The sequence below is a fragment of the Strigops habroptila genome, chromosome 9, assembly GCF_004027225.2.
Source record: "Strigops habroptila isolate Jane chromosome 9, bStrHab1.2.pri, whole genome shotgun sequence".
In the NCBI taxonomy this organism is placed as follows: domain Eukaryota; kingdom Metazoa; phylum Chordata; class Aves; order Psittaciformes; family Psittacidae; genus Strigops; species Strigops habroptila.
Window position 1 is genome coordinate 41,912,292 of NC_044285.2, and position 24,878 is coordinate 41,937,169.

The 24,878-nt window shown below is 43.4% G+C and overlaps 1 protein-coding gene across 1 annotated transcript; it reads right to left on the bottom strand.

Moving 5' to 3' along the window:
* Nucleotides 1–2,329: 2,329 nt before the first annotated feature.
* Nucleotides 2,330–22,197, bottom strand: ADGRG4 (adhesion G protein-coupled receptor G4). Its single transcript, XM_030497642.2, has 20 exons — nucleotides 22,146–22,197; nucleotides 21,779–21,831; nucleotides 20,453–20,492; nucleotides 20,031–20,056; nucleotides 18,714–18,862; nucleotides 17,878–18,010; nucleotides 17,263–17,381; nucleotides 16,104–16,314; nucleotides 13,578–13,743; nucleotides 13,309–13,458; nucleotides 12,388–12,510; nucleotides 10,605–10,650; nucleotides 9,656–9,759; nucleotides 8,606–8,727; nucleotides 7,501–7,769; nucleotides 6,286–6,379; nucleotides 4,593–4,882; nucleotides 3,970–4,071; nucleotides 3,184–3,345; nucleotides 2,330–2,538 (listed from the first exon to the last, which is right to left on the bottom strand). Exons 4-20 carry the CDS (start codon nucleotides 20,039–20,041, stop codon nucleotides 2,411–2,413), a joined length of 2,379 nt encoding a protein of 792 aa, XP_030353502.1. The 5' UTR covers nucleotides 20,042–20,056; nucleotides 20,453–20,492; nucleotides 21,779–21,831; nucleotides 22,146–22,197; the 3' UTR covers nucleotides 2,330–2,410.
* Between the last annotated feature and the right edge of the window lie 2,681 nt (nucleotides 22,198–24,878).

The following is a 24,878-nucleotide window of genomic DNA, read 5'->3' on the forward strand; positions in this document are numbered from 1 at the left end:
CTGGTGTGTGTATATCGCTAAAAATAAGCTATCTAGGAGTAAATGAGACTGACTTAGAAATCAGGGGAGCTTTGAGATTGCTGTTTTCTCAGCAAGGGAACAGAGCCAACTGATACGATCCAGCCTGCAGGGAGGAGGATGCATTTGCATCACTAACACGGTTCTGCCCGTCAGGTCACATTCATGCCAGAGCTGCGGAAGCTACTCCCGTCCCTTAGAATGGTGAGGATGTGAATCACAAGCACATAGCAGTTCTGTATTGGGTTTGTCTTTGTGTGTGTCCTCTCCTTGTGCACACCCTCAATGCACAGTTCTGTGGCAGAATGTCAGTGTAGATGTGTTGGAGAGGAGCAAATGTAATAGCGCCGGTGCGGAAGATATGATTTCAGCCCAAAGAAAATGACACATCTTCATTCCGACTGACAACGAAAACAATGCCATGCTTGAAACACGGATGCTACACTGTTTAGCTAGATAAGCTATTAGGCATATAATGGAGAGCAAATAGCACTTGGCATTTTGCATAAGAAGTTGACAGGTTTTAAAACATTTCCTTCCAGTTTGGGTTTTTGAATAGAAAAATCAAATCACCAGCAGGAATGGAGGCCTGAGACCGCTCTGTGCCCTGCAGCCTGCTCTGCTTCCTGCTGTTCCACCTCCAAAGCAGGAAACACTCTGATGAATCTGTGCAAGAAAGCCTGAGAAGTCTTCAGTATTCCAGCACTTTTCTCACTGCTTCTCCAGGTTTTATCCAAATCTTTGTTGCTAATAATTTAATGATGTTATGAGGGCGATTAGCAAAAACTTTAGAAAACCAAGGTACATTTTGTCTTTGATCAGGAGTGTAACAAAATGTAGAATCCCAGACTGTTTTGTGTTGGAAGGGACCCTGAAGCTCGTCCAGTTCCAACCCCTGCCATGGGCAGGGGCACCTTCCACTAGAGCAGGTTGCTCCAAGCCCCTTTGTCCAACCTGGCCTTGAACACTGCCAGGGATGGGGCAGCCACAGCTTCTCTGGGCACCCTGTGCCAGCGCCTCAGCACCCTCATGGGGAAGAGCTTCTGCCTAAGAGCTCATCTCAATCTCCCCTCTGGCAGGTTAAAGCTATTCCCCCTTGCCAAAGTTCCTCTGCAGACCTTCACAGCCTCCTTTCTAACCCCCCGAGGATCCCCCTTTAGGTCTGCAGTAGCCAGTGTAGGGGTGCAGTGGGAACCAGGCACAGCTCTAGCACACAGCACCATGGCACAGCATGTCCTGCTTCTCATCACAAAGCAGGGAAAACTTGTATTCAGCAGCAGGTTGTGGAACAAAGAGTTTACTAATGAAAATACAAGAATACAAGCAGAAGATGATAGTTCAAGTGTCCAACATACTGAACTATACTTTATATTCGTTTCTCAATGAAAGCAGTTCCAAGTTAAAACTTGTGGGTATGAGGTGGAACTTGTTTGTATGTTTTGAATGCTAACATTTCTCCCAGAAAGCCAAGGAAGGGGAGGTGAGCTGTCTCATTTCAAGTAGGCTGGCTGCAGCTACTGTACATTGAAATACTCATCTTTTCCTACTAATTGCTGTGTGGGAGTTATTCACAGAATGAAAGAACCTTTTGTATTCGCTATCATACATACCACCTCTAAGACATTGCTCCACTATACTTTGTTACTTCTCTGTGATCAGAGCAGGTTAGTATTTTACTCTATTAGCAGTCATCAACACATCTGTACTTGAATGATACAGAGAAAGGCATTCCAAACTGAAACTAGGATTCGGTTGTGCAGGCAAGTTACTGATTCAAACACATCTGCTAAAAGCAAGCCCCTCTTTAGTAGGGGGCAAGCATTTAAACACGCCTCTACATCTCTTTAGAGATATGAATATGAGTCAACAGTGCCAACACATCTGAAAATGAAAACATACAACTGGAAGGAAGATTTTAGGAAGCTGAGTCAAATTTCTTAATGTATAAGTTGCTCAAAGTCCACAAAAGAAAAAGGAAGGAAAGATACTGATTGATTGACCTCAACAACCATGCCTGTGGACAGCCAACAGGCTCAAAACTGTGACTTGAAACTCAGTGTTGTGCGTATTAGGTTCTGAGGATAAGAATCCAGTGAAGAAAAGAGCAGAGGGATGGGCAGGAGGGTGTGAAGAGACGAAAAAAAGAGGACAAACCCAGAGAAGGGTGAATGATGAGGAAGAGGATGATTCCAGTCACAGGGGAACCAACTCCTTATGTGGTCAGTACTGCCACTCCACTGAAGCCTAGAGAGCCCTGGGGGGGTGGCTCAGCTCTCTAACTGTGTTCAAAGTGATAACTCTACATTAGAAGTCATTATTTAGACCAATGTTTATTTCTACATGCCACAAAAAAGAACCATCCTTAGATAATCAGAAGAAACCAAATTCAGTATCAACGAAGAAATGTTGCTTCCGGTGAATAGTGCAGCCCTGAATCCATGGGGAATATTCTTCGTGAGCAAGGGTGTTTGGTCTCACCATCTTCTGGAGGCACAGCAGTGGGGTTGGAATGAACTTCAGCTATGGAAAAGAATGAGGAAAAGTTTTCCATTATAGTATTTTGGTTTAATCTATTTAGAAAGAAAAGTGTCTGTGCAGAACTCACCCATTTAACCACTTTGGAGAAATAACAGAAATCAGTGTGACTCCAAAAGCAACCAGGAATGTTTGGTGCTTAGGTCAGAATTCCTATAAAAGCATTCCTAATTCAGAACATGTGTCTGCAACAATTTCTCCATCTTGGAAGGCAAAACCTCCTGCTGGGATTCTCCTGCATCAGTCAGGCTCACAGCAGGTCCTGTTCAGCTTTCTGTACTCCCCAGCATCTCTGCTCTTTCGGGAATGCATGAGAGAAACTATAGCACTCCCAAACTGGAAGTAGCTCCCATTAGAATGACAGCCAGTTGGCCCAGGGTAGAATATCTCTTAGGTGCTTAAGGTGGAAGCTGAGCAGAGAGTTCCCTTCCTTTTGGAGAAGGGGCATAGCAGGATCTTAAGGACTTTCTTACTTTTCTTAGTACAGCAAAAGCCATCTGTAGTGTAGCCATTAAGCCCAAACTGAAGCCTGGCAGAGACAAAGCAGTGAAAGGGCTCCTTTTTATTGCCATGGGTTGGGATTTGGCAGTCACCACATGGAACCAGGCTGTGCAGTGCACACTTCCTTACCCATCCTAAAGTGTCTATCCGGAGAAGTCCCGGGAAGGAAATCCGAACCATTGAACATGGAACTTGTTCCATCAGAATTTAGATTCCACATAGCCTGGGATGGTGAGTTGGGGTTTAAACGCTGTGGTGTAGATCCAGGAGTTGCACCTGACCCATTCCAGTCTGAAATCAGAAAGTGGGAAGCACAGGAATAAAATTCTGTATATTCCCATCTCAAACTATGAGAGACCAGGGAGGAGAGAGGTCAGTGCTTGCTTCTTGTGCCACCTTTGTACCTGGCCTTGAAGCCACGGGTCTCTGTGCAGCACAATTCCTGCTGTTAGCTTTCACACTAGCTCTGTCACACTTGTACCAGCAATCCAGTCTTCTATTTCTCCTTTAGGGACCCAATCTAATCTGGATAAAGACATCCCCTTTTTCCCAGGCTGAGCAATGCCAGCTCCTGCACGTAAAAAATAGTTACTGCTATGTCCAATATCCTGCATACATCTCTGAATCTCAGCTTTATGAAGACTGGAAGGCCACCAAAATCGTAGCTCACATCAGGGAACACTGAATGGGAGACCAGAATTAGAGACCAAGCTAAAACCTCTTTTGGTAGTCTATATTTTACTGCATGCTGTCACCCCCCATCATATCACACCAGCAGCCAATGGAAGAGGATAAAGACCTATTAAAGAACAATTATCCAATGCAATGCAGAAAGGCTGTTGAGGGGATCCTTATTTCTTAAAGTAGCAGGAGAAGACTTATGAGTGAAGCAAAACAAAGCCCCTCAGTGCTTACCAGAGTAGTTACTCAGCTGACGTCCCCCCCAGCAGAAGTGTACTCGGCACTGCTTCACTACTTCTTCCTTCATTAGGCAGTGAAACACAAAGATAAAGACCCCTAAAGATGTAAGAAGAGAAATTCACAGGGTTTCAGGTGGATTCTCCAACCTGCTGCCCCTTTTCCAAACTTTCTGCATGCCACTCAGTTAGTAGTAGGTTATGTATGAGCAGAGATAGGTGGAACCTGGGCCAGAATTGCACCAAGTCTTTTGTGCATATCTAAGGGTAATGGGAAGAGCTTTCAGCAGATTTGGTAACAAAAGAACCTGCAAGTCACTGTAGATTCTATCAACCATTTTTGTGCCCAGGACTGTGGCCATCCTGAAAGGATGCATTTATTGGGACCCATGTTTCACAGGCATGAGTTTGTGTCTTTAACAGTGTATCTGTCCCAGCAACACTATTTAAACACCACTATCATCCCACTGCAATGGAGCTTTCACATTAAAATAGTGAACACTGTAACACGAAATCCATATAACCTCTTCCCTGTGCTGGAACTACATGATGACACACATTTATTTCTATTCCATGGCCCTAAACTGTTGTATTTATGACAGTATTCCAGTCAGATATTACCTTGCAAAGTGTTACAGATGCTGAAGAGATACAAGAAGAATATCCTCACTGCTCCCCAGGCAAAAAAGACAAAGCCCCAAGTTAAGCCCAAAAGGAACATCAAGCTGAAAGCACTTTTGAGGTCTTGGAGAAAACCTCGTTTCCAGAACCTGGATCTCTTGTGTGTCCTTGATTTCATGAAGTGGATTTGAAGGAGAACAGTGATGAACATGGCTGTGTTGATGAAAAATATGAAGAAGATGTAGGCCACAACGGAGATGTAAAACACTGTGTTCTCCTGAATCCAGCAACTGCAAGAAAGGGAGGTATGTGTTCAGTGAGGAGTTGTATGAGCAGTGAAACTAAGGAAGCCTGGTTCCCAAAATAAATGTCTCATATGGTTCTCCAAATCCTACTAAGGAGCATTCCCTAATGGCGATTGCTTTCCCTCAGTGAGGACATACATAGAATCTCCACACTTGCCTTTTTTACAGATGTTATAGAAATTCAATAACTTTGAGTTTAATATTTCAGCCAAATTCAGATAAACCTGACAATTGTTGCACAACGTAATAATGTAATTAATATATGAATATTAATAATTATTGTTATACTAATATTAATAATTAACTGCATCAGGAACTGTAGCATTAGGACAAGAGGTGATAGGTTTAAACTGAAACAGGGAAAGCTCAGGTTGGATATAAGGAAGAAGCTCTTCCCTGTGAGGGTGCTGAGGCGCTGGCACAGGGTGCCCAGAGAAGCTGTGGCTGCCCCATCCCTGGCAGTGTTCAAGGCCAGGTTGGACACAGGGGCTTGGAGCAACCTGCTCTAGTGGAAGGTGTCCCTGCCCGTGGCAGGGGGTGGAACTGGATGAGCTTTAAGGTCCCTTCCAGCCCAAACCATTCCGTGATTCTATACACACAAAGACACCCTGCCTTAGGAAAACTGAGTTAAATACCACTTAATTAGGAGTCTAAATAATAGCATAGCACAGAGATGAGCCCTGGTTAGCTTTTCCTCAGGCTTAAATGAGTTTTACTGCCTTTTTGCTAGAGATGGGTAACAGTTTTCCCTCTGAGGCATCCTGGGTGTGTGTTGCCTCTCTGATGAGATAGAATTCAAATATTCCAGGTAATCTTCACCAACGAGTGATCAGATTGTGCTGCACAGAAAGCAGGCGAAAAAATGGAGCATTCTTTGCTGGAAAAGCCTTCTTTAAAAAGGAGGAAAGAATGCAGCATTTTCCCACTGGAAAAGAGAGGATGTTGAGATGAGTTAAGTAAAAGAATTGGAAATGATGAAGAGACAGTGATTGTGAATTGGCATTAAAGAAAAAACAGAAGCAAATGTGCAAAATCTAGAACAATTATTCTGCTTTTAGGTTTTACCAGAAATCTAGAGCATGCAGGAGCAGATACAAATGAGACTGAGTTATAGATGAGAATGAGACATATACATCAGAATGAGTTAATGTCATGTGAAGAAAGAGACTTCCCAGAAAGTAAAGATGGAGTTGACTGGCAAAAGCCCCCCCTGTCCTTAAGCCCAGTCCACTGGCGTGAGAGTTACTCCGTGTAGTAGCTATACATCCAAACTGAACCAGAACCACTAAAAGGAGAGGATTAAGATAGGAAAGAAAAGACAAGAGTTGTTCTGGTTATTTCTTATATCTTTAAGACACTCTGTTGACCATCAAAAAGCTTACGCTTACAAATTGCTGAATGGATTGCTCTCTGAACGTGATCCATCGCCGTAGAAGTCTTTATTTATAATGAGCACAATAGAAATGACAAGAGCTGGTATTCCTAGTATGGAAGGCAAGAGGAAAAGAAATACTTAGATTAATAAGAAAATATGGAGCCTATGGAAAGACATCAGCTAATCTCTAATGAGTAATCACAGCAGACACGTACATCTTTGGATTAAACTCTACCCCTGAAGCTCCTTTTGAGATGAGTGTGATTCAATGTGTGGCAGAGCAGGTTTAATCTCCTTATTTATGTAAATTACAAGTGAGTAGGCATAAAAATATCTGTGTTTGCAAAATGTTTGTGAGTGTTCAAACATCTCCAGAAGGCATCCAATCTGGTTCAATGAAACTGATTATTACAAAAAGCAGTGTCACAAGATAAGCAGACCACAGCATTTTGTGTTAAGATCTGATAGAGACAGACGTTTTCCAGGCAGTGTTTCATCTATCTTCCCTTCAGCTCACTTCCCATTTCCCCTATTACTTTCAGTCCTGGCTTTTCTGCTGGGAACGGCTGCCACCAACATCACCATCACGGATGGCTGAGAGCTATTATGTGCCACTTGAGATCTAGGGATAAGGATGATGACATTCAAAAGCCTCAACCCCCCCTTTAAAATGGCATCTAATGGCAACCCAAGAAACACAGACCTGATTCTGCTCTGGGTCAGTGTCTCTGATAACATCAGAGTTGGGTTCTTTTGGTTATATTTCTCCCAAGCAAGTCTCTGATGCTCACTTCTTGCAGGAAAGGTGAATGAATGAAGTCTTCAGGAGAGCTATGAATGAAAGCCAAATCTACCCGCCATGGGGGAACCATGCATAGAATAGCAGCTAAAGACACAAGGCGTAGAGAAGGAGATCAAAATCACTTCTGAGCATCACCACTGCAGAGGTGAAGGCTGTGGGCAGCTCATCCTTCCTCAGGCATACACATTGATGTGAGATGCCATGATAAATCATTCCTGCAAGAGGGCAGGAGGAGCAGGGAAAGCAGTTCCTTATGCCCACTTCCACCTTTCCTTGCATATGACCATGAAGGGAGCAACAGGTACTTTATGCTAATATTTCCCTGGGCAGAAGAAACTTAAGTTGAACCTGCCTGGGGGAAGAAATCCATCCTTATGGCTCAGGGTGTGCAACCTACACAGGAGGAGAAGAAATGTGCTTACTTACCCCAGCCAGCAATACAGCATTTTAGGATGTACTTTGGGACATAAACATTGAAAACCTTGACAAGAGCCAAGTAAAACTGAACAGACTCCAGACACATCCATGTGAAAGCAGCAAGGAGGAAATAATGAAGGAGCACAGCCACGGTGATACAGAGAGCTGGCTGGTTGAATGAGGCCAGCCAGGAATTGGTGAGGAAGACCATGTTCAGCATCAGCAGCGCGGCACAAAGGTTGAGCAGGAGTTTTGCAGGGTTGTCTCTCCGCAGCTTTCTAAAAGGAATGGGAAAGTCCACAGAGTTGTCATTGCATGACTGGTGCTGGGTGCATTCACTAATGCAAAGTAGCACAAATGGGTGTTTGTCGTGTTACAGATTGTGTTCGTGTGGTATAAGATGAACCACAGAGATGCTGCGAGGGCTGGAGCAGCTCTGCCCTGGAGCCAGCCTGGAGAAGAGAAGGCTCCTGAAGGGGAGACCTTAGAGCAGCTCCAGTGCCTAAAGGGGCTCCAGGAAACCTGGAGAGGGGCTTTGGGCAAGGGCCTGTAGGGACAGGCCAAGGGGAATGGCTTTAACCTGCCAGAGGGGAGATTGAGATGAGCTCTGAGACAGAAGCTCTTCCCTGTGAGGGTGCTGAGGCGCTGGCACAGGGTGCCCAGAGAAGCTGTGGCTGCCCCATCCCTGGCAGTGTTCAAGGCCAGGTTGGACACAGGGGCTTGGAGCAACCTGCTCTAGTGGAAGGTGTCCGTGCCCGTGGCAGGGGTTGGAACTGGATGAGCTTTAAGGTCCCTTCCAACCTAAACCAGTCTGGGGTTCTGTGATTCTCTAATTTGTGTCTACATGAGTGTTTTATATCCATGGGTAAGTTTATGAAATGACTGAAAATGAGGAACAATGAAGTTGCTGAGCAGTTCAGATCAGTGCTTGTATTGAAGCATGAGTATTTGGATCCTTCTTATTTCACCACAGTCACAGGTTAAAATAAAACAACATTTACATCTTCCCTCCTATGCATCACAGCATCGAGTATCACCAAACATTCTGATAGTTGCTGCAAATTCGTTATTGCTAAAGGAGTAAAAATGACATAAGAAAAAGGATCAGACTTACTCAAGGGCCAGATATGTCACCAGTGTTATACTCAGAAACAGGGAAGAAGCACCACATCCTGCATAGCTTATCAGAGTTAATATACGATCCTGTGTGGTATCTAGCTCTGTCCGGGCCAAGTCCTATGTAACAAGATAAGAAATCACTGTTGTTTGCCATAATAGATAATGAAAATTGCTTTCTACCTTTTCACATTGATAAAGATATTGATTTCCATCCTGCTTACTGCTACTTTTGGAGGGTTTCCATTAATACTTTATGTGGTTCCTTATTGTATAGTCCTACAGAATATCTAAACTAGTAAAAATACACAGTACTTAAAGCATCCAGTAACAAGCTGTGAAGCTGGAAAAGCTGCACTTCAGAAACCACAGATTCAACCAGGATTCCTGGATCTTGCCAAAATGATTCCACTGGGAGCTCACTTTGTAGATGTGATGCTGACCTCCAAGGGAAGCTGGGCAGGCTTCAAAGGCAAAGGGCTGGCTTTACCCCATTGTGATGGATGTATCCTACTGGGATTAGACAACTTCAGTCTACTCGGGTTGCTCTGACCTTTGCCTATCCCTTTGCATTTGTTGCAGCCCATTCTCAGGCAGTCATCTCCTTTTTTGACATTCAGCTTTTAGAGGCAGTTTTCTCCGTATTATAGAGGAAAAAAATGACATCTCCCATATTTATATGAAGCTTCCCTTTTTCATAGAGCACAGATACAACTTGCAGAGAGATGTAACTTCATTAGCTGCCACTGGCAGGCAATAAGTTTAACACGGTATTTCCAGTGCAGCAAATAACATATTAACGGAGTTGATGATTGCAAAGAAATCCAAACTACATCTGTAAAATGAATTTGCCTTGAAAAAAGTAACATTTAGAGGACTTTGTACCATAACCAATTATTATAACTGGTTTGTTTGTTAAGGGTGATTTTGACAAGCTTGCAGATCACTAACAGCTTGTATAGCTCTGAATCTCCCATCCCTCCCCAAAACTAGTGATGACTTTGGTTAGTGCCACGGGACTCTTGGAAATGAATCACACAATACTTACCAGTAGCACTCCAAAATGGGTAAGATGGTTACAAAAACAGATTGTGTAATTCGAATCTGTAGAATCTATTTCACACCCTGACGTATTCCAACCACCCAGTCCATCTGTGTAATAGAGAAAAAGGGAGTTTTAGGCAGAGTTAGTCATGCTCAGTCATTTATAGCTCTGCAGCGTGCAGAATGTGTGAATACGAGCTCAAGTTGGTACAGATTGCAGGGTCATTGAGCAGCACACAAGTGAGATTTCACACAGGAACACTTCTTCTGTAGTTGCCTGAGAATCTCAAAACTTGGATGAAAGCCTTTGGTGGAATGCAGAAATATTTGAAGTCATTTCCATGCCTGCACACAGAGAAAACAAGAAGGTAAGGAAGAGTGTGCTGGACTAGATTATGCTGCAGGATGTGGAAACACAGAAGGCAAGGGCAGAGGACTTCTTTAGGCAGAGTGTAGCATAGAAAAAGCCAGACCTTCCCTGGTAAGATTAAGTTTATGTCCCTATTTATGTGGCATGTGTGACATGTTCAGAACTAAGCTTCTGATTCTTAAAAATAGATATTCTAACACCAGTAAGCGCAGAGAAAACCTCTCCCACATGTTCTGAGTTAACCCAATACACAGTTCTCTTTCCCTCTCTGAAGAGCCATATTCAAGACTTCATCCCAGCAAAGCCCCACTGACTTCCCTGAAGTAACTATGAGAAATCTTCTCACATTTCCTTTCATTTCTGCTTTTTTTTTCTTAGGCTAAGTCTTCTTATTCATGTGGATGCATCCCTGTGCAGTGCCACATGTCTCCTAGTGATATCACTGATTCCTGAAGTAACAACAAAAATCAGCAACACAGACTCAACAGGACACCCTCAAAGTTGTAAGCTGCAATGTCAAGGAGCCAAAGGCTGTGTGCTGCTGGTGACAGAGCAAGCCTGCAGCTCTGTAAGTAATACTTACTGTTCTTCTGGAAGTCCCAAAAGACACAGTGCACTGCTGCATTACCCTGAAAGCAGAGAAAAAGGAAGTTGTGGCATTTGGTCAGTACACGTATAACCCATCTCTACTTGCAGATGTGCATCTTTCCTGTAATCAGGGTTTATAACTGAGGCTGTTTGAGTTGATTTCCTCTGTGCTGCTCGACAAGAAAGTCTACTCATCTCTGGGATTATTTGCACGGTGGTGCCACAGAGGGTCAAGCAAGTCACTGGGGATGCCAGCGGTTTGTTGGGAATCAGATGAGTTATAGAATCCCAGACTGATATGGATTGGAATTGAGCTTAAAGCTCATCCAGTTCCAACTCCCTGCCACGGGCAGGGACACCTTCCACTAGAGCAGGTTGCTCAAGGCCGGACCCAATTTTCACCTTGCCCTTTACCAAGGGAAATCCCAGGAGTCAGTGATTTTCTCAGTTTTAGCACTTTTCCTCTATCTTGTAGTATTGAAGGACAGCAGAATATCTGATAGGTTGTCCAGTTTAGACCAATTCCTATGTCTAATCTCACTGGCTTCATGTGCTATCTGAGATGTCATACCCAATTACCAGTGAAATTCACAAGTTATGACTAAGACTACAAGAACAACCTGAGATTTTACACAATAAACCCCCACAATTCTCGGCTTCTATTTTAGAATGTCAATGTTCCCTCTCTGAAGCCAGGCAGGGAAGACACCTAAGAGCTGAACAGATTTAAATGGGTATTCAACGCAGTGTTTTCTTTTGAGGACATTCTGGTTTATTACTCATGATGCTGCAGCAAACTTTCCCAAGGCACAGATTCATTTTCTTTTATTATAGTATTAATAAAGTTTATTAAAGCACAGAGTTCCCAGGAAGCCACCGTAACAGATAAGCTGATAAGATCCGTGATCTGCAGACTGTCAAATATAATTAGGCAGAGAGCCAAAGATGTAGGTTAGGATGATATTCCATTAAATATTTAATTAGGATAGTTTTAAAAGGTCAAGGAAAAAAGTCTGAGAGGTGCCAGATGGTGGTGTAAAAGTGACGGAAGAGAGGGGGTATCTAGATGAAGTCTCTGGGTACATAGATAATCTGCTAGAACTGAATGGAAAGAGCTTATTGCCATAAAAGCAGCATTTTCAAGCTCTCATTAACTTAAATTTTAATCAAATTCATCTCATGAACTTATTTAGTCCTGCTCTTAGTTTGCAGTATATTTGTATGGAAGCTGGACCGTACAGATTGGCAACACACAAATGCTAAGGGCTAACTCAGTCACCAAGCTTGACCCATGCCCACTTGAAAATACTTTCAGGTAGTTTTTAGTTTCAAAACATCATTTTGAAAGAAAAGAAATTGATTTTGAAAATATCTGTGCAATGTTTTGAGGGGTTTTTTTTTTAAATTTACCTCTTTTGGTGTTTAAACCAACTCGCTGAATTTGCAGCAACTACAAATGGTTTCCGTCAAACCCAAAACCTGCAGTTTTTTAGCAATAAACTATTCCTTGAACAAAAAATTGTCCAGATCAAAAGAAGGAAACACTGAAAATGCCCCTTGCTGCTAAGCAGGGATTTAGTAGAGGGGAGACACAAGCTTTACTAACTGCAGAATTAACCACCAAGCTCTGTGTGGTCTGTCAGCTTTAGGTTGATGGATCACAGAGAGGTCAGGCAGCAAAATGTTCTAAGCTCATTCGTCCTGTTGCTGGTTTATTGTAAGGCCAAGTGAAATAGGCTGTACTTCAACGTGTCTCTGATGAAATGAACACATCCTACCGTATTATGCTCTATGTGCTGAAGAGTAATAATCACAGGCTCCTTAAGGGTCTGAATTGATGCATTTTCAATGCTGGCACTCACAACGTAAGTATTCAACCTCTCCTTCTTTAAGCTGACATCCTGCAGTGGGAAAATACACACATGAAAATCCAAGATCTTCCCTGCTTCCATTCTCTTCAGTTGTATTTCTTGGAACACCATGGGATGCCTGATGTAATTTAGCCACTTGCTACTTCATTAGAAGATGTAATTAGTTGCATATTCAGGGACAATCTCCACATCAGCTGAAGCAGAACAGAGCTTCAGATGCATTGGCTGGATTGAGAAAGCTGTGTAATCATTTCAGTACATCAGAACATCCAGTTGTACATCATTAAGCTCATTAGACAGCAGACACAATGGGGAATGCTGCTTCTGTGTGAAAAGCATTGCTCAGCACACTGTATACTCCATCATACCAAAAGAAATGTCTCCTTTTTAAATCACATTCTCCCACTCCCCCCAAGATAAGAAAACAGCAAGTAGTAGAATAGCCCTAAATGCTGTTATTTTAATGAAAACATAAATCTTGGAATTATTTTAATGCTATTTGACATGTACTATGCATGTTCCTTAAGCAAGGGCTCACTAGCAGAGGAAGATTAAGGGGTGTTCTTTTCCTACAGAAGTATTAGAACAGCATCAGCTACAGAAAATGAACACCAAGTCTAAGGTCTACAGACACCTCTCAGAGCATCCTTGCTACAGAGAAGGTTTTGCTGCCTGGGAACATTTTCCCTGCACATTTCTTAGTGCTCCATCAGTCTGCTGCTAAATGTGCCCAGAACAGATGAAACTATTGGGGTTTTTCTTTAGCACACCCTAAGAACAGCAGAACTCATTACTGCCGTGTTAGCATTTGTAAGGAGTCATAGTTACCACAAAGAGTGAAGTAATGCCAAAGAAATTAAACTGGATCTTGGCATGCTTGTCTGGGTCAGAGTGCTCGATCCTGAGGAATTTCTTCAGTGATTCTGGCAAAAACACCGAGGCCAAGGCCTCTTTGAAAGGGTTTTGTTGAATGTTGATCTGCAGGAAAGAGAGATGATGTGCTCAGAGCTGCTTGCCTCAGGTCAAATATGTCATGGTACAAAATAGCAGGAGGATTGGTTGAGTCAGTGGTCCCTGAGGTGATGTTTTGCTCTCACCTTGAGATCCAGGCCTCTGTTGTAGGAGGTAACGCCAAAGGCCAATCCTCCAAACATGCTGGGATCTGGACGTGTCACCAGGAAAGCCATGGAAGTGGTTATGACTGATGTATTTCTTTCTGTATAAGTCACCTTATAGCCTAACTCCTCAGTTGTCTTCAGGATACTTTACCAAGAGCAAGAAGAAAAAGAAGGAAAAAAAAGATACATCTCTTGAAGTGTTCTCCTGGCTTCATAATATGCATCCAGGAGAAGAGAAGCAGCTAAAAACCTCTGCTCTGATTTATGACCACAAGGAGCAATCACTAGAGCAGAATGGGTCCGTTATGGGGCATTTTGTCTGTCACAGGGTCAGCTGATGGTTGAGTTAGCAACTCAGTCTGGCAGGTGGATGATACCTTCCTATGAGGACAACACATAGGGACAACAACTGGGAAGACCCGAGCCTGAATTCACACCTAGTCAAATACTGCATTTCATCTGGCAGGCAGTAACTTGTAGAACCTGCTGATTTGATTGTCTGCAGTCATCTAATTGTACCCCCAGGTGAAATATCACAGCCAGAATAATATAGTCTGCAAGGGACCTCTGGAGGTCTGACCTCCAGCTCCCCGCCTCCCCCAGGCAGGGCACACTTTAAACATAGGTCATTTGCTCCGGGTCTTGTCCAGGAAAGCTCTGGATATCAACGAGGATGGAGATTTCACAGGCTTTCCGGGGCCTGTTATCGGTGGGCTTTTTCTAAGTGAACAGAAGAGGCTGGAATCTAAAGGAAGCAGCAAATTAGGGTTGTTTAATGCTCATGGGTATTCAGAGTCAGAGGCAGCTCCAGGTCTTGTTTGGCCTCCCTTAAGGCTATTTAGCAGTATGCAAGAAGAGATAATACCCTATTGAAAACCTGCAAGAGAGCTACCCCCAACAGACTAAAGGAAAACCTTCCTGTCCTTCTTTGCTCTGGTGTTCTCTTCATGCATCATCAGTCCCAGACACACAAGGAGTCCCATGGGATCCTTTCAGTCACAGCTGCCCTAGAGCTGCAAAGCCTGGAGTTCAACTGCCCCAGAATATCTGGGTTGCAAAGTCTCTGCTGAGGCCTGGAAGAAGGAGCATAATAGCTCTTGTGAGGATATCATCATGGTGGCACTCACCAGGCATCATCACAGTGGTCGTGCTCTTTGGTGTTTTAAAGTAAGGTCTGATTTATGGAAAAGTGAAAATATCAAAGATTCTCCTGTGTGCAGGAATTATGAAGCCACTGTTATGACAATTTGTACCCACCAACTCATACCACTAAGGATCAGGAGTCCAGGGCCTATCAGAACATCATCTATGTCCCTAAAACTTTGTATTCCATGGGAGAAATCACAGTAAACATTTCACTTAAACCCCCTCCCAGCCTATTTGAGAAGGCAGAGGTGTTGAGTGCTGGCAGCTATCACAGCCCCCTCTCCACACACTGCAGTAGACTTTGAAGGGAGAGCATAGAGCTGAAAGGATCATGATGCTGCTCACTGCTTTCTCCCTGACAGGTTTTCTAAGCCATTTTTGGCTATTCTTCCTTGCAGCCTCCTGAGTTTGAAAAGGCAACGCAGAGGTGTCCAGTGCAAACAACTGGCCCGTTGCCTAGTCTATGCCTCCCCTAGAACTTCAGTGGAAAGTTAACTTTTCTTGCCTTTAATATTTCGTATTAACATTTCTTATTAAAATATTGGTTCACCTTAAGCAAACCAGGAAATTCCTGATAATCAGTCTTTAAAATGAGAGATGCTGAAAGACTTTTTTAATACAATGAACGCAGCATCCTTACACTGTTGGTTAGCACTGTTTGGTGCAACGTAGAATAATCTCTCCTCTTTGGAGCCTCAGGCTGTGGCACTGAGAAGTGGGTAAGCTGCCTTGCCCAGATCAGAGATGAGTGAACTCTGTACTTGCATTTGCTTTTGAAAAGGCTGGCAGTAGTTTTCTGAACAGACATTTCAAAACCAAGTGGTTGAGTTACCTTTAAATAGGTAGTTGAGTCAGCTTTAAGATCTCAAAGATGATAGATGTTTTCAAAGTTATCTAGCAACTTCAATTTTAGCATGTGTGAGAATCACATAATGGATGTAGGATCCTAAACGTAGATTTGGAAGCCTAACATTGAATAGCTATGTTTGATAAAGAAGATAGAGCACTCCAGCCTGGTGTGCTGCTGGAAGAGATGCAGGTCTCCAGGCTGACGTGCCAACAGACTTCAGTGCTGGGATGTGAGGATTACCTCGGAGAAGAGAGGGCAGCTCAGCAGTCTCCCTGCTCTGCCTCCAGGCTGAGATGCCCATAGAGAACAACTCCGATGGTGACTTCTGCACAACTGGTGCTGGTAAAAGCACCTTTCACAACACAGTAGCTGATTTCTACTGCCAAGAACCACAAATGCTTTTAAGATCCAAGTACGGATATTGCTAACTCTTGTGCTGATATTTTAATAGACTACTCCATGGTGCCATTGTAGCTTAGGAAGCCACTTCTGGGGTTTATCTTACTTACCTATTGGTCACTTTTCTAATGTTCTGATCTTCTGTTTCTTGCAGCAAAATATAGTTTAGTATAGACAATAGAGACTCCGCAAGTGTCATGCTCACATCTGCAAGCATTATGATCTCAGAAACTTTACTTGTGATGATCTCTATTTCTTCCATTCGCAGGACTGCATTTGGCAAGAGGTATAAAATCTGCTCTACAACATCTTGTGCATTCTCTGATGAAAAAGAAGAAAGCACAGGTGAGGTATGTGGCATAGCTATGTGCCTAGCTATACAGCTCCATGTCTCTATGTTAAAGCAAGGAATTGGTCTGCTTCTGCTCTCTTTCCGTATGGATATAATGCTTCTGATCTGTTACAGAATTATGTCCTAAGAGTAAGTCAGTGAGCCCTCAATGTGACAGTGAAGCTGGCAAAAAGTAAAATCTGGATATCTCAGCTTGTATTTTAAAGGAAGAAAACAATGTTCTTTTCATAAGGATATTATCACCTCCTTTTGGATTGGGACAGCAGCAAAAGCCATTTGTGAATGATATAGCTTGAAAAGTTGTATTTGCCATTCACCATCTCATCATCCCTCTGCAATGTTTTTATAGAAGCAGTTTTCCACCCGAGGAGTCAGACAGCCTGTATGCAACTGCACATCTCTTTCAAGGCTCTATTATTTGATGCCACTGCTGAGTAGGTGGATGAGCAATGGTATTGTTTTTGTTCACCATTCAAACAACTTGTACTGTTTGCATAGCTTAGCAAAGATATAATCAGGTGGTTAAAGGTCACCTTTGAGCTTACAGGAATTACAGCACAAACTTTTCGCTTCCATACACTAATCAATGCTTCTTTGTACAACATTATCAACTACTTCAATGCAGTAACAGAGCATAGGCAGGTAAAACCTGTCATGTTATTCAGCAGTTATTCACTTAGTTCTAAATCTAATCTCAAATCTCTGATTTGAGACAAGTCTTCAAAGTGATTGCTAGAGAATTTCAAAGCACCTGCAAAATTCATCTACATTAAAACCACTCTAAGATGCTCAAGTGAGCAGGATGCACATAAAACAACCTTATTGCTTTGGTTCTTCAGATGTCCAACATAAGCATTATCTGAGTATAACACTTTTTACTTTGATTCACTGTACCACTGAAGTATCTGGTGCCTTACCTTGTGTTACTGTGATATCTTGGAGGTCTAAGATATTATTTGGGAGTTCTTCCAGTAATCTACATTCAGTCAAATCTGGTTTCTCCCAAAAAGCTTGCTCAAGGTCAATATTAATTCCACTGAAAAAGGAAAACAGTGTACATAGTTACAAGAAAAAAAAAACATGTAATAACAGATGTTCCTTGTATTTCCCATTCAGGTACATTCAATGTCACTACTTAGCCCAATTTTAAAACTGACTTGCAAGTCACATCTGACTTAGCACTCATTTAGCAGAGTGGGAGCAGAGCCCAAATGCCAGAGCAATTCGAAATGCATCTGGAGGTACTGGAAGGCAGAGCTGTGAACGGATGGCACAAAATGCTACCATGCATCCATTTCCCCTCCCTGCTCAAGCAGAAAGTCAAGAGCTGCTTGTGCTTGCTGCAGGTGATGAAATGATGCAGGGCTCCCTTCTCCCGCAGCCTGTGCTGGAGCATCCCTGCACACTTTGCATCTTCCTTGGCACATCCTGTGTGCCACGGCACGCTGCCATCTGCTTTACCACCACTCAAAGCTTGGCTCTCCCTCCTGTTTCCCATGCAGGAACCAAAATGAGATGATTTTGTCACTCACCAGCTCCTCTCAGCAGACTGCAGTGGGTTTTTCCTGCAGCTCACCTCCGCTTTGGCCGCTGGCTCTGTTAGCGGCCAGGAATAATTCCCCTTGTAGGTTGTGAGGGAAAAGCTTTCTGGACAATCCGTGAGTGCTGAGGAAGAAGCACATAAAATCCCTTTAAAAAGATAGAATAACCCAAAAGCAGACACCACCCCCTGACACGCTGTTCTCTGGCCTCCATTCCTGGTGGGAATGAGCTATAATCTGCAGGCTGGAGAGAAGCATTTCACAAGTTTACTGGCTGCAAGAAAACATTTTGCTGAAGTATTTCATCTGTTCTTCTACAGCCTTCTTCTCTTTTCCTTGACAAGGTCAGTTCTCAGGTAAAGTGTTATTTTCCCAGCATCACAAACCATATTTAATGACAGAACATCCTGCAGGCTTCTCTATTCTATCTGAAGGTGCTTTCACAGTGCCCCTCATTATCCATCAGTGTTCTTGCTCCAGGCTTGTAGTTTTATTGTCTGCAGCTGATCTTTTGTAAGTCTTTGGTATAAAACGTGGTTTTGAAGTTCAGGTACAGTCTTATAGCTCTTCTCTCTGGCTTGCTCCTGTGTTTTAAGGAGCAATAGAGATTGTAACCAAACTAACAAAGAGATTAGGACTGGAGAACTTGGAAAGGGACTTTTTATAAGAGCAAGTAGTGATAGGATAAGAGGGAACAGCTTTGAACAGAAAGAGGGTAGATACAGGTTAGATATATGGAAGAAGTTCTTTACTGTGAGGGTGGTGAGTATCTTCAGAATTACAAAGCATGTGGTTTCCAATGAGCTTTTAATGAAGTATTATATTACCTATTGGCTTGACAGCCACATCTTCAGGTTTCACGTGTAAGGATAATAGTCCCTCTTCATAAGTGTCATTCAACAATTGTTTGATCTTGAGACTCGGCACTTCTTGTGTTTCAAGTGATGTGGCCTTTATAATGGCCTTACAGATGTAGCTACAAATATGATACACAAACAAGGCTACCATATTAGTAACATTTCACAGTTAGAAGTGGCTACAAAATTAAGGAGTACCCCAGAAAATTATATTGAATTGGATAATTTCTGTATGTATTTTGTTCACCATAAGGGCAGACCAATGGCAAATGTCACCAAATGCCACTTCTTATGCACCTTATCACTGGAAATGCTTTCTAAAGTATGAATTACTGGGAATACAGGTACAAGAACCTTTTTATAGCTTCGTGGTAAGTACCACAAGAGGTTTTCTGTTCATTTTATCTTGGCACAGGAAAACCTCTGTCACAAGTAAGTATTTTTCAACCATGTTTTAAAGTTTGGAGTGAGCTAGCCATAAAATGATGAGGTGCTTGAGTACCCCTGTGTTCAGACAGAGGTGGCAGACACCAGGGTCCCTGGAAAACTGAGATTTAACTAACTGCGTTCAGCATCTCCTTTGGATTCCAGCTTTCTCTCCTCAAAATAGCTATCCTCTGGGTAACTGTGTTTGCTGACTTCAGGAGGTTTGCAAAGACTGAGTTTCTCTTTGAGTGGCTTCAGGCATGGCAGAAAGATGCAAAGAGACAGCTCTCATTTGTAGATTGATCATTTCATTGGATCTCTAATTTAACTGAGGGCTAACAAGTGAGATCTCCTTAGGACTGGGGTGTTTCAAGTGTTCCCAACTCACTCCTGTCTCTACACAGCTGTTCCCCACTAAGCACAGCCTTTGTAAGCCATTTGCAACCACTTAAATGTGATGGGAATCCAGCTCCCCTTCCTTTTCTGGTCAGCAGGCAATAGGATTTCCTGCAGAAGAGGTGCAGGATTCATCCTGGCAGCTTTCTTGGGCATTGGCCACTCACTGCTCTGGCCCTAGTGAAGGATCTGAAGCCAACTTTTACATTACAGCGCAAACCTCCCAGCTCTTGCCATGGAAGAGCCTCCCAAGATATGGTGTTTGAGAGAGAAACCTTGGATGCTCAAATACCTTTCCCCAAGCCAAGCATTGCTGTGGTTCTGACTCCACTTCTGCTTTATACAACTAAAGGTTCCACAGTTACTGTGAAACTAAAACAGCTGAGGGGGGATATAATTCCTCCTCACCCTAAAAATGAAATCAACATGAGCTGTGGAAACCCAGTTCATAACCATGGGTCTTACCTTTGTGACATCTGCTTGCGCTTCACCTTCAGTTCACATAGAAAGACACAACAAGTTAGAAGCTGGTTAGAATCCACTGATGCAAGTTGGATTTTAAGGCAGGCAAACAGCAGAAACTCAGTGTTCTCACTAAAATAGAGCCTATTGCTTTAAATGCTATTGGGGCCTGGCTCTCTGGAGTAGCCTTTGTTCCATAGTACTTCTAGAGGTACATCAGGATGAAAGAGAACATCATAGTGCATCAATGCTGCCTCACACAGAGAGCAGAACGTATCAGTATCTACTGGGACACAGTGGCTTTCCAGCCCAGCTCTTTAAATGGGGTACACCTACCATCAGTATTTAAAACATAAAACTACTATGTCCTCCCTGAAGAGATAAGAAAAAGTAAGTTTTTAACTCAAAAACAGCAAATGACTTACAGGAGCCCAGTTATAGACACTGCTTTGTTGATAATTAACCCTGTAAGCAAAAAAGAATAGAAGAATTATTTCAGAGTAAGCACATAACATGCCCCATTCTCCTATCACCTAAAGACATTATCTCATGACCATGATGAACCAGATCTTGCAGCTGAGAAGTCATCTTGAACCCAGCATAGGTGTAGCTACATAAATCCCCAAGGCCAAGTGCTGTAACAGATATGCACCCTGACAGAAAATGCTTCTTCCAGAATGGGATCCCCCCTTATCTTATGATTTTCTGAATTGGATTCACCCTGTGTAAACAGTGCAGTGTGTTGCTGTGTTGTCAGTTGTAAAGCAAACAGTAACTGTGGAAATCAGAGAAGAAAATAAGAAGTTGAAATATGCATGAAATAACACTCCATGTCTGTACAAGTGATACTTTTATGAATTGCTAAATGTCCCTCTCAGCTGCTCACAGTTTGGATATGAATCATAGAAACCTAGAATGGTTTCTGTTGGAAGGGACCTTAAAGCTCATCCAGTTCCAACCCCCTGCCACGGGCAGGGACACCTTCCACTAGAGCAGGTTGCTCCAAGCCCCTGTGTCCAACCTGGCCTTGAACACTGCCAGGGATGGGGCAGCCACAGCTTCTCTGGGCACCCTGTGCCAGCGCCTCAGCACCCTCACAGGGAAGAGCTTCTTCCTTATATCTAATCTGAACTTCCCCTGTTTCAGTTTGAACCCATCACCCCTTGTCCTATCGCTACATCCCTGATGAAGGTCCCTCTCCAGCATCCTTGTAGCCCCCTTCAGACCCTGGAAGCTGCTCTGAGGTCTCCACGCAGCTTCTCTTCTCCAGGCTGAACAGCCCCAGTTTTCTTAGCCTGTCTTCATATGGAATAAAGCTGGATTGGGCTAAAAGCTATGGCACAGAGGAGCCTTGGGCAACAACCCATTGTTTCTGAGCAGGGTTTGGGAGCTATAATATCCTTCCATTAGACACTGCCATGCAAGAGCCAGCGTGTACCTGCTTACACAAACTAGACCCTCACTCTGAGGATGGATGTGACCTCTTCACATTCACATGCAGTCACTGAAATAGAGCTTCAGCAGCCCTAGCAGCAGCTACATGCCTTGCATTAGGCAGGATATATATTTTGGGGTGAATGAGCCCAGTTAGCAAAATGTGGGTGTTCTACATGATTATACAGCTCTGGGGGGCTGGTTTCCACCCTTGTCACAGGACTGGTCAGCTTTGAAATGGCCATTTGGAACCTGGCTGCAATTTCACTCAAAGGACAGAGGGTGGAGGTGACACCACTATACAGCCAGAGACTTACCTGACTTTAAAGTTTGTCACACCAAATTCTTCTCCAGTAAATATGATACTGAACTGGAAAGAAAACAATGACATTTTTACTAACTTGATTTATTGATACTTTCTCTATTTGAATTGCCATCAAAATTCTAAATCCCAATGAAAATGGCTACAAATTTTGGCAAAATGTCACAGCACTTTTCCCTTCCTTCAGAATTCTATTTTATCCTGCTAAAAGTGTGCTGGATAACATGATTCTGAAACACCACAACAGTGCTACATGGATACTCATTTCTGTGTTGTCCCATCAGTTTACATGCTGTACCAGCTGTCCTCATCATCTGATACTTGCTAGAAAGACGTGAGAATGAGAAAAGAAAGCTACTCACCCAGTTTTCAAGGAGGTTCCTTGCATCATAGTAATCAGGAGCTCTCTCAGTTTTGTAGAAGAGGGAAAAGTTCATATCAACATTAAAGAAGCTGGCTGTAAGAAGAGAATCTAAGTGAGATACGTCCTGTAGAAGGTGTCTGCACCCCTTCCCATCTCCTCACCCCTCCACTGAAACATTCTCATGCTCACTGGGAAATCCCAGCCTCCAAGTGTCCAAGTCTAGATTACTGCTGCATTGCTAGAAACGTTATTAAAGAGCCCAAGGGCCCAAACACATGGTCAGGTTATCACAGCTTAGCAAACAACTTGTGGGTGCACTGGGGTGGCTTTTACTGCCTGCAAGGAATGCATAGGAAGAGATAGGAGGATCTGCTGCCAGACAATACCTTGCTAAACAGCAATGGCTTAAACATGTGTCTGAGTCTTAAATTGTCACATCTCTGGTGTCAGCCAGTGTCAGTGGTGACCATGTCAGCATTTAAAAGGGGCTCATTTAGCACTTACGTGGAATGGTACCATTGGTACTACTGGTCGGAGGCAACAGGGGCAGCGTAGGAGCCCTTGTGGACGATGCTTCACTTGAACCTGCTGAAAAGGACATTAAAAGGCCTAAGAATCCACAGTGGCAAAGGTGTAAGGAAGAGCAGAGCCCAGTTAGAGAGAGGCATGAGTCCTTCAGCAAAGGTCATCGTAACAAAGAGCTGCTGTTGTTCCACAGACCTCTGTGGGGTGGAAGTAATGGGGGGAAATACACCTACACATGGAGTTTTCTATCAGAGGTAACTACAGCATAACAAGGGAGAAAACAGGATTGGCAGAGTTCAGATCACAAGGAAGACCAGAGCTCATGCACCATTATCTTTCTTTATTGCTTGTGTTGAAGAGCTGTTATCTGTGTTCCCTTCTTGCTTGTGTAACCCGTGCCAGCCTTCAGAAAAGGAGCTTGTCAGACACCGAGTGCTAACAGTTAACATGCAGTAATGCGATGTGAGATGAACAGTGATATTCATGGTCTCTGGTTTAATGACAACCTGGCATAAGAGTTCCCAATATAAATATCAGCCATCCTGCCTGTTGTTTTCAAAATGAAGAATTCCAAGAACTCATTTGTGGCTAATTTTCCTTGAGGTGAATCACCTTGTCAAACCAAATAGGACTTTTGCATTTCACATGCAATCTGCCACCTCACCAGACAGACAGGGACAAAACAGGTCATGTTTGTCACAGGTACCACAGCAAATGGCAGTGAACCGAACCACCAGCTAACATTACAAGGCTCAGTGTTGAAAGAACAGCAGGATCACAACATTTTGCTCTAGAGGTACCGTTTTCTTCCTATGCTGGTAATCTCTGGATTTTTCTTCATTCAAATGACTGTCAGAGACTTGACATTCTAGGTCTGACTAAGAGAAATAAACTTAACATGTGAGTACAAAGCCAGATGTCTATGAACAAGGAGTGTGGTTGGAAATAAGTAGGATAAGGCTGTCCTTCAGAAAACATTGTTTTCTCTACAGGAGTTCAAGGGAAGGAGAATCACCACGCTTAAAATGTAACAAACCATTCAAATCAATGACCATTCAAATCAATGACAATCCATGTGAATGGGTCAGACAAGCTCTGACCCATTCAAATCAATGGCAATACATCCATGGACATAACAGATACAGGAGCTGTTAACAACTTGAAGCCTCCTATTTTTATTCTGAATAGCTTCAGATTCTTTTGTGAAGCTGAAAGGAGAGCTGAAGGCAGAAGCCCTCCTGAACAGGCATGCTACAGTACACGAGCTTCTGCTTCCTACACAAACAAGTTTTACCCTTCGCATTGAGCCACAGGCCGTGCACCCAGCACAAAGTCAAACCAGAGCAAGAGGGCAATAAAGCTATTGAAGCCCAGCTCTGAGCTGTCTCTTGCAGAGAAAGCTCAGACTCTTCAGTCTTCAGCTCAGCCTTCAGCCTCCCAGTGCTCCTCAGTGGTGCCAGTCTGTGGTTTGGTGTCACCTCACGACCCGGGAAACAGCAGCTTCAGCCCCCCCATAGCATCCTCAGCAGAGGCAGCGCACTCAGAGCTGGTGGAGAGCTGAGCTCTGCTCCCGGAGGCAGTGGGATGGGGAGCAAGGAGGATGTTCCAAGGATCAGACTGCCCTGCAACGCAGTGCTCTGTGTAGCACAGTCCCTGCTGCTCCCAGGGTGTACAGAGAGCTGTAAAACCAGGCAGCCTGCTTTGCCCATGCTGCTTGATGAAGCTGAGATTTTCATTTGGAAGCCTCTTTACTCCGGCCTTTTGCTTCTGATATAGCACTGGACTGTTGGGGAAGAAAGAGGGCTGATGTACTCTGCTTTACTCTTCCACTTAAACACTGGCAAGTCCAGGAGCAATCTGCCACGTTGCCATTTCAAAGCTGTTGCCTGCAGTAGGTCAGAAACATGACCTGACATAATGGGTATTTGCTGGTTCTTTATTTGGAAAAGATCCATAGGGTTAGATGATTGAGCTGCAAGACAGACCTAGCTACTCAATACACAGACCTCCTGCCAATAGCCACTAACACGGTTTGACATACACATGAATATGCAGAGAACAAGAAGCCAGAAGTATCTACTTAACTACAAGCAAAACCCTAGAGGCAAAGGAAAACAACTCCAAGGAAAATAGAAGGACCTGAAATCACGGGGATGTGGTTTTCCTCCAAGCCCTCCCCATCCTCACAAGACATACTACTGTGAGA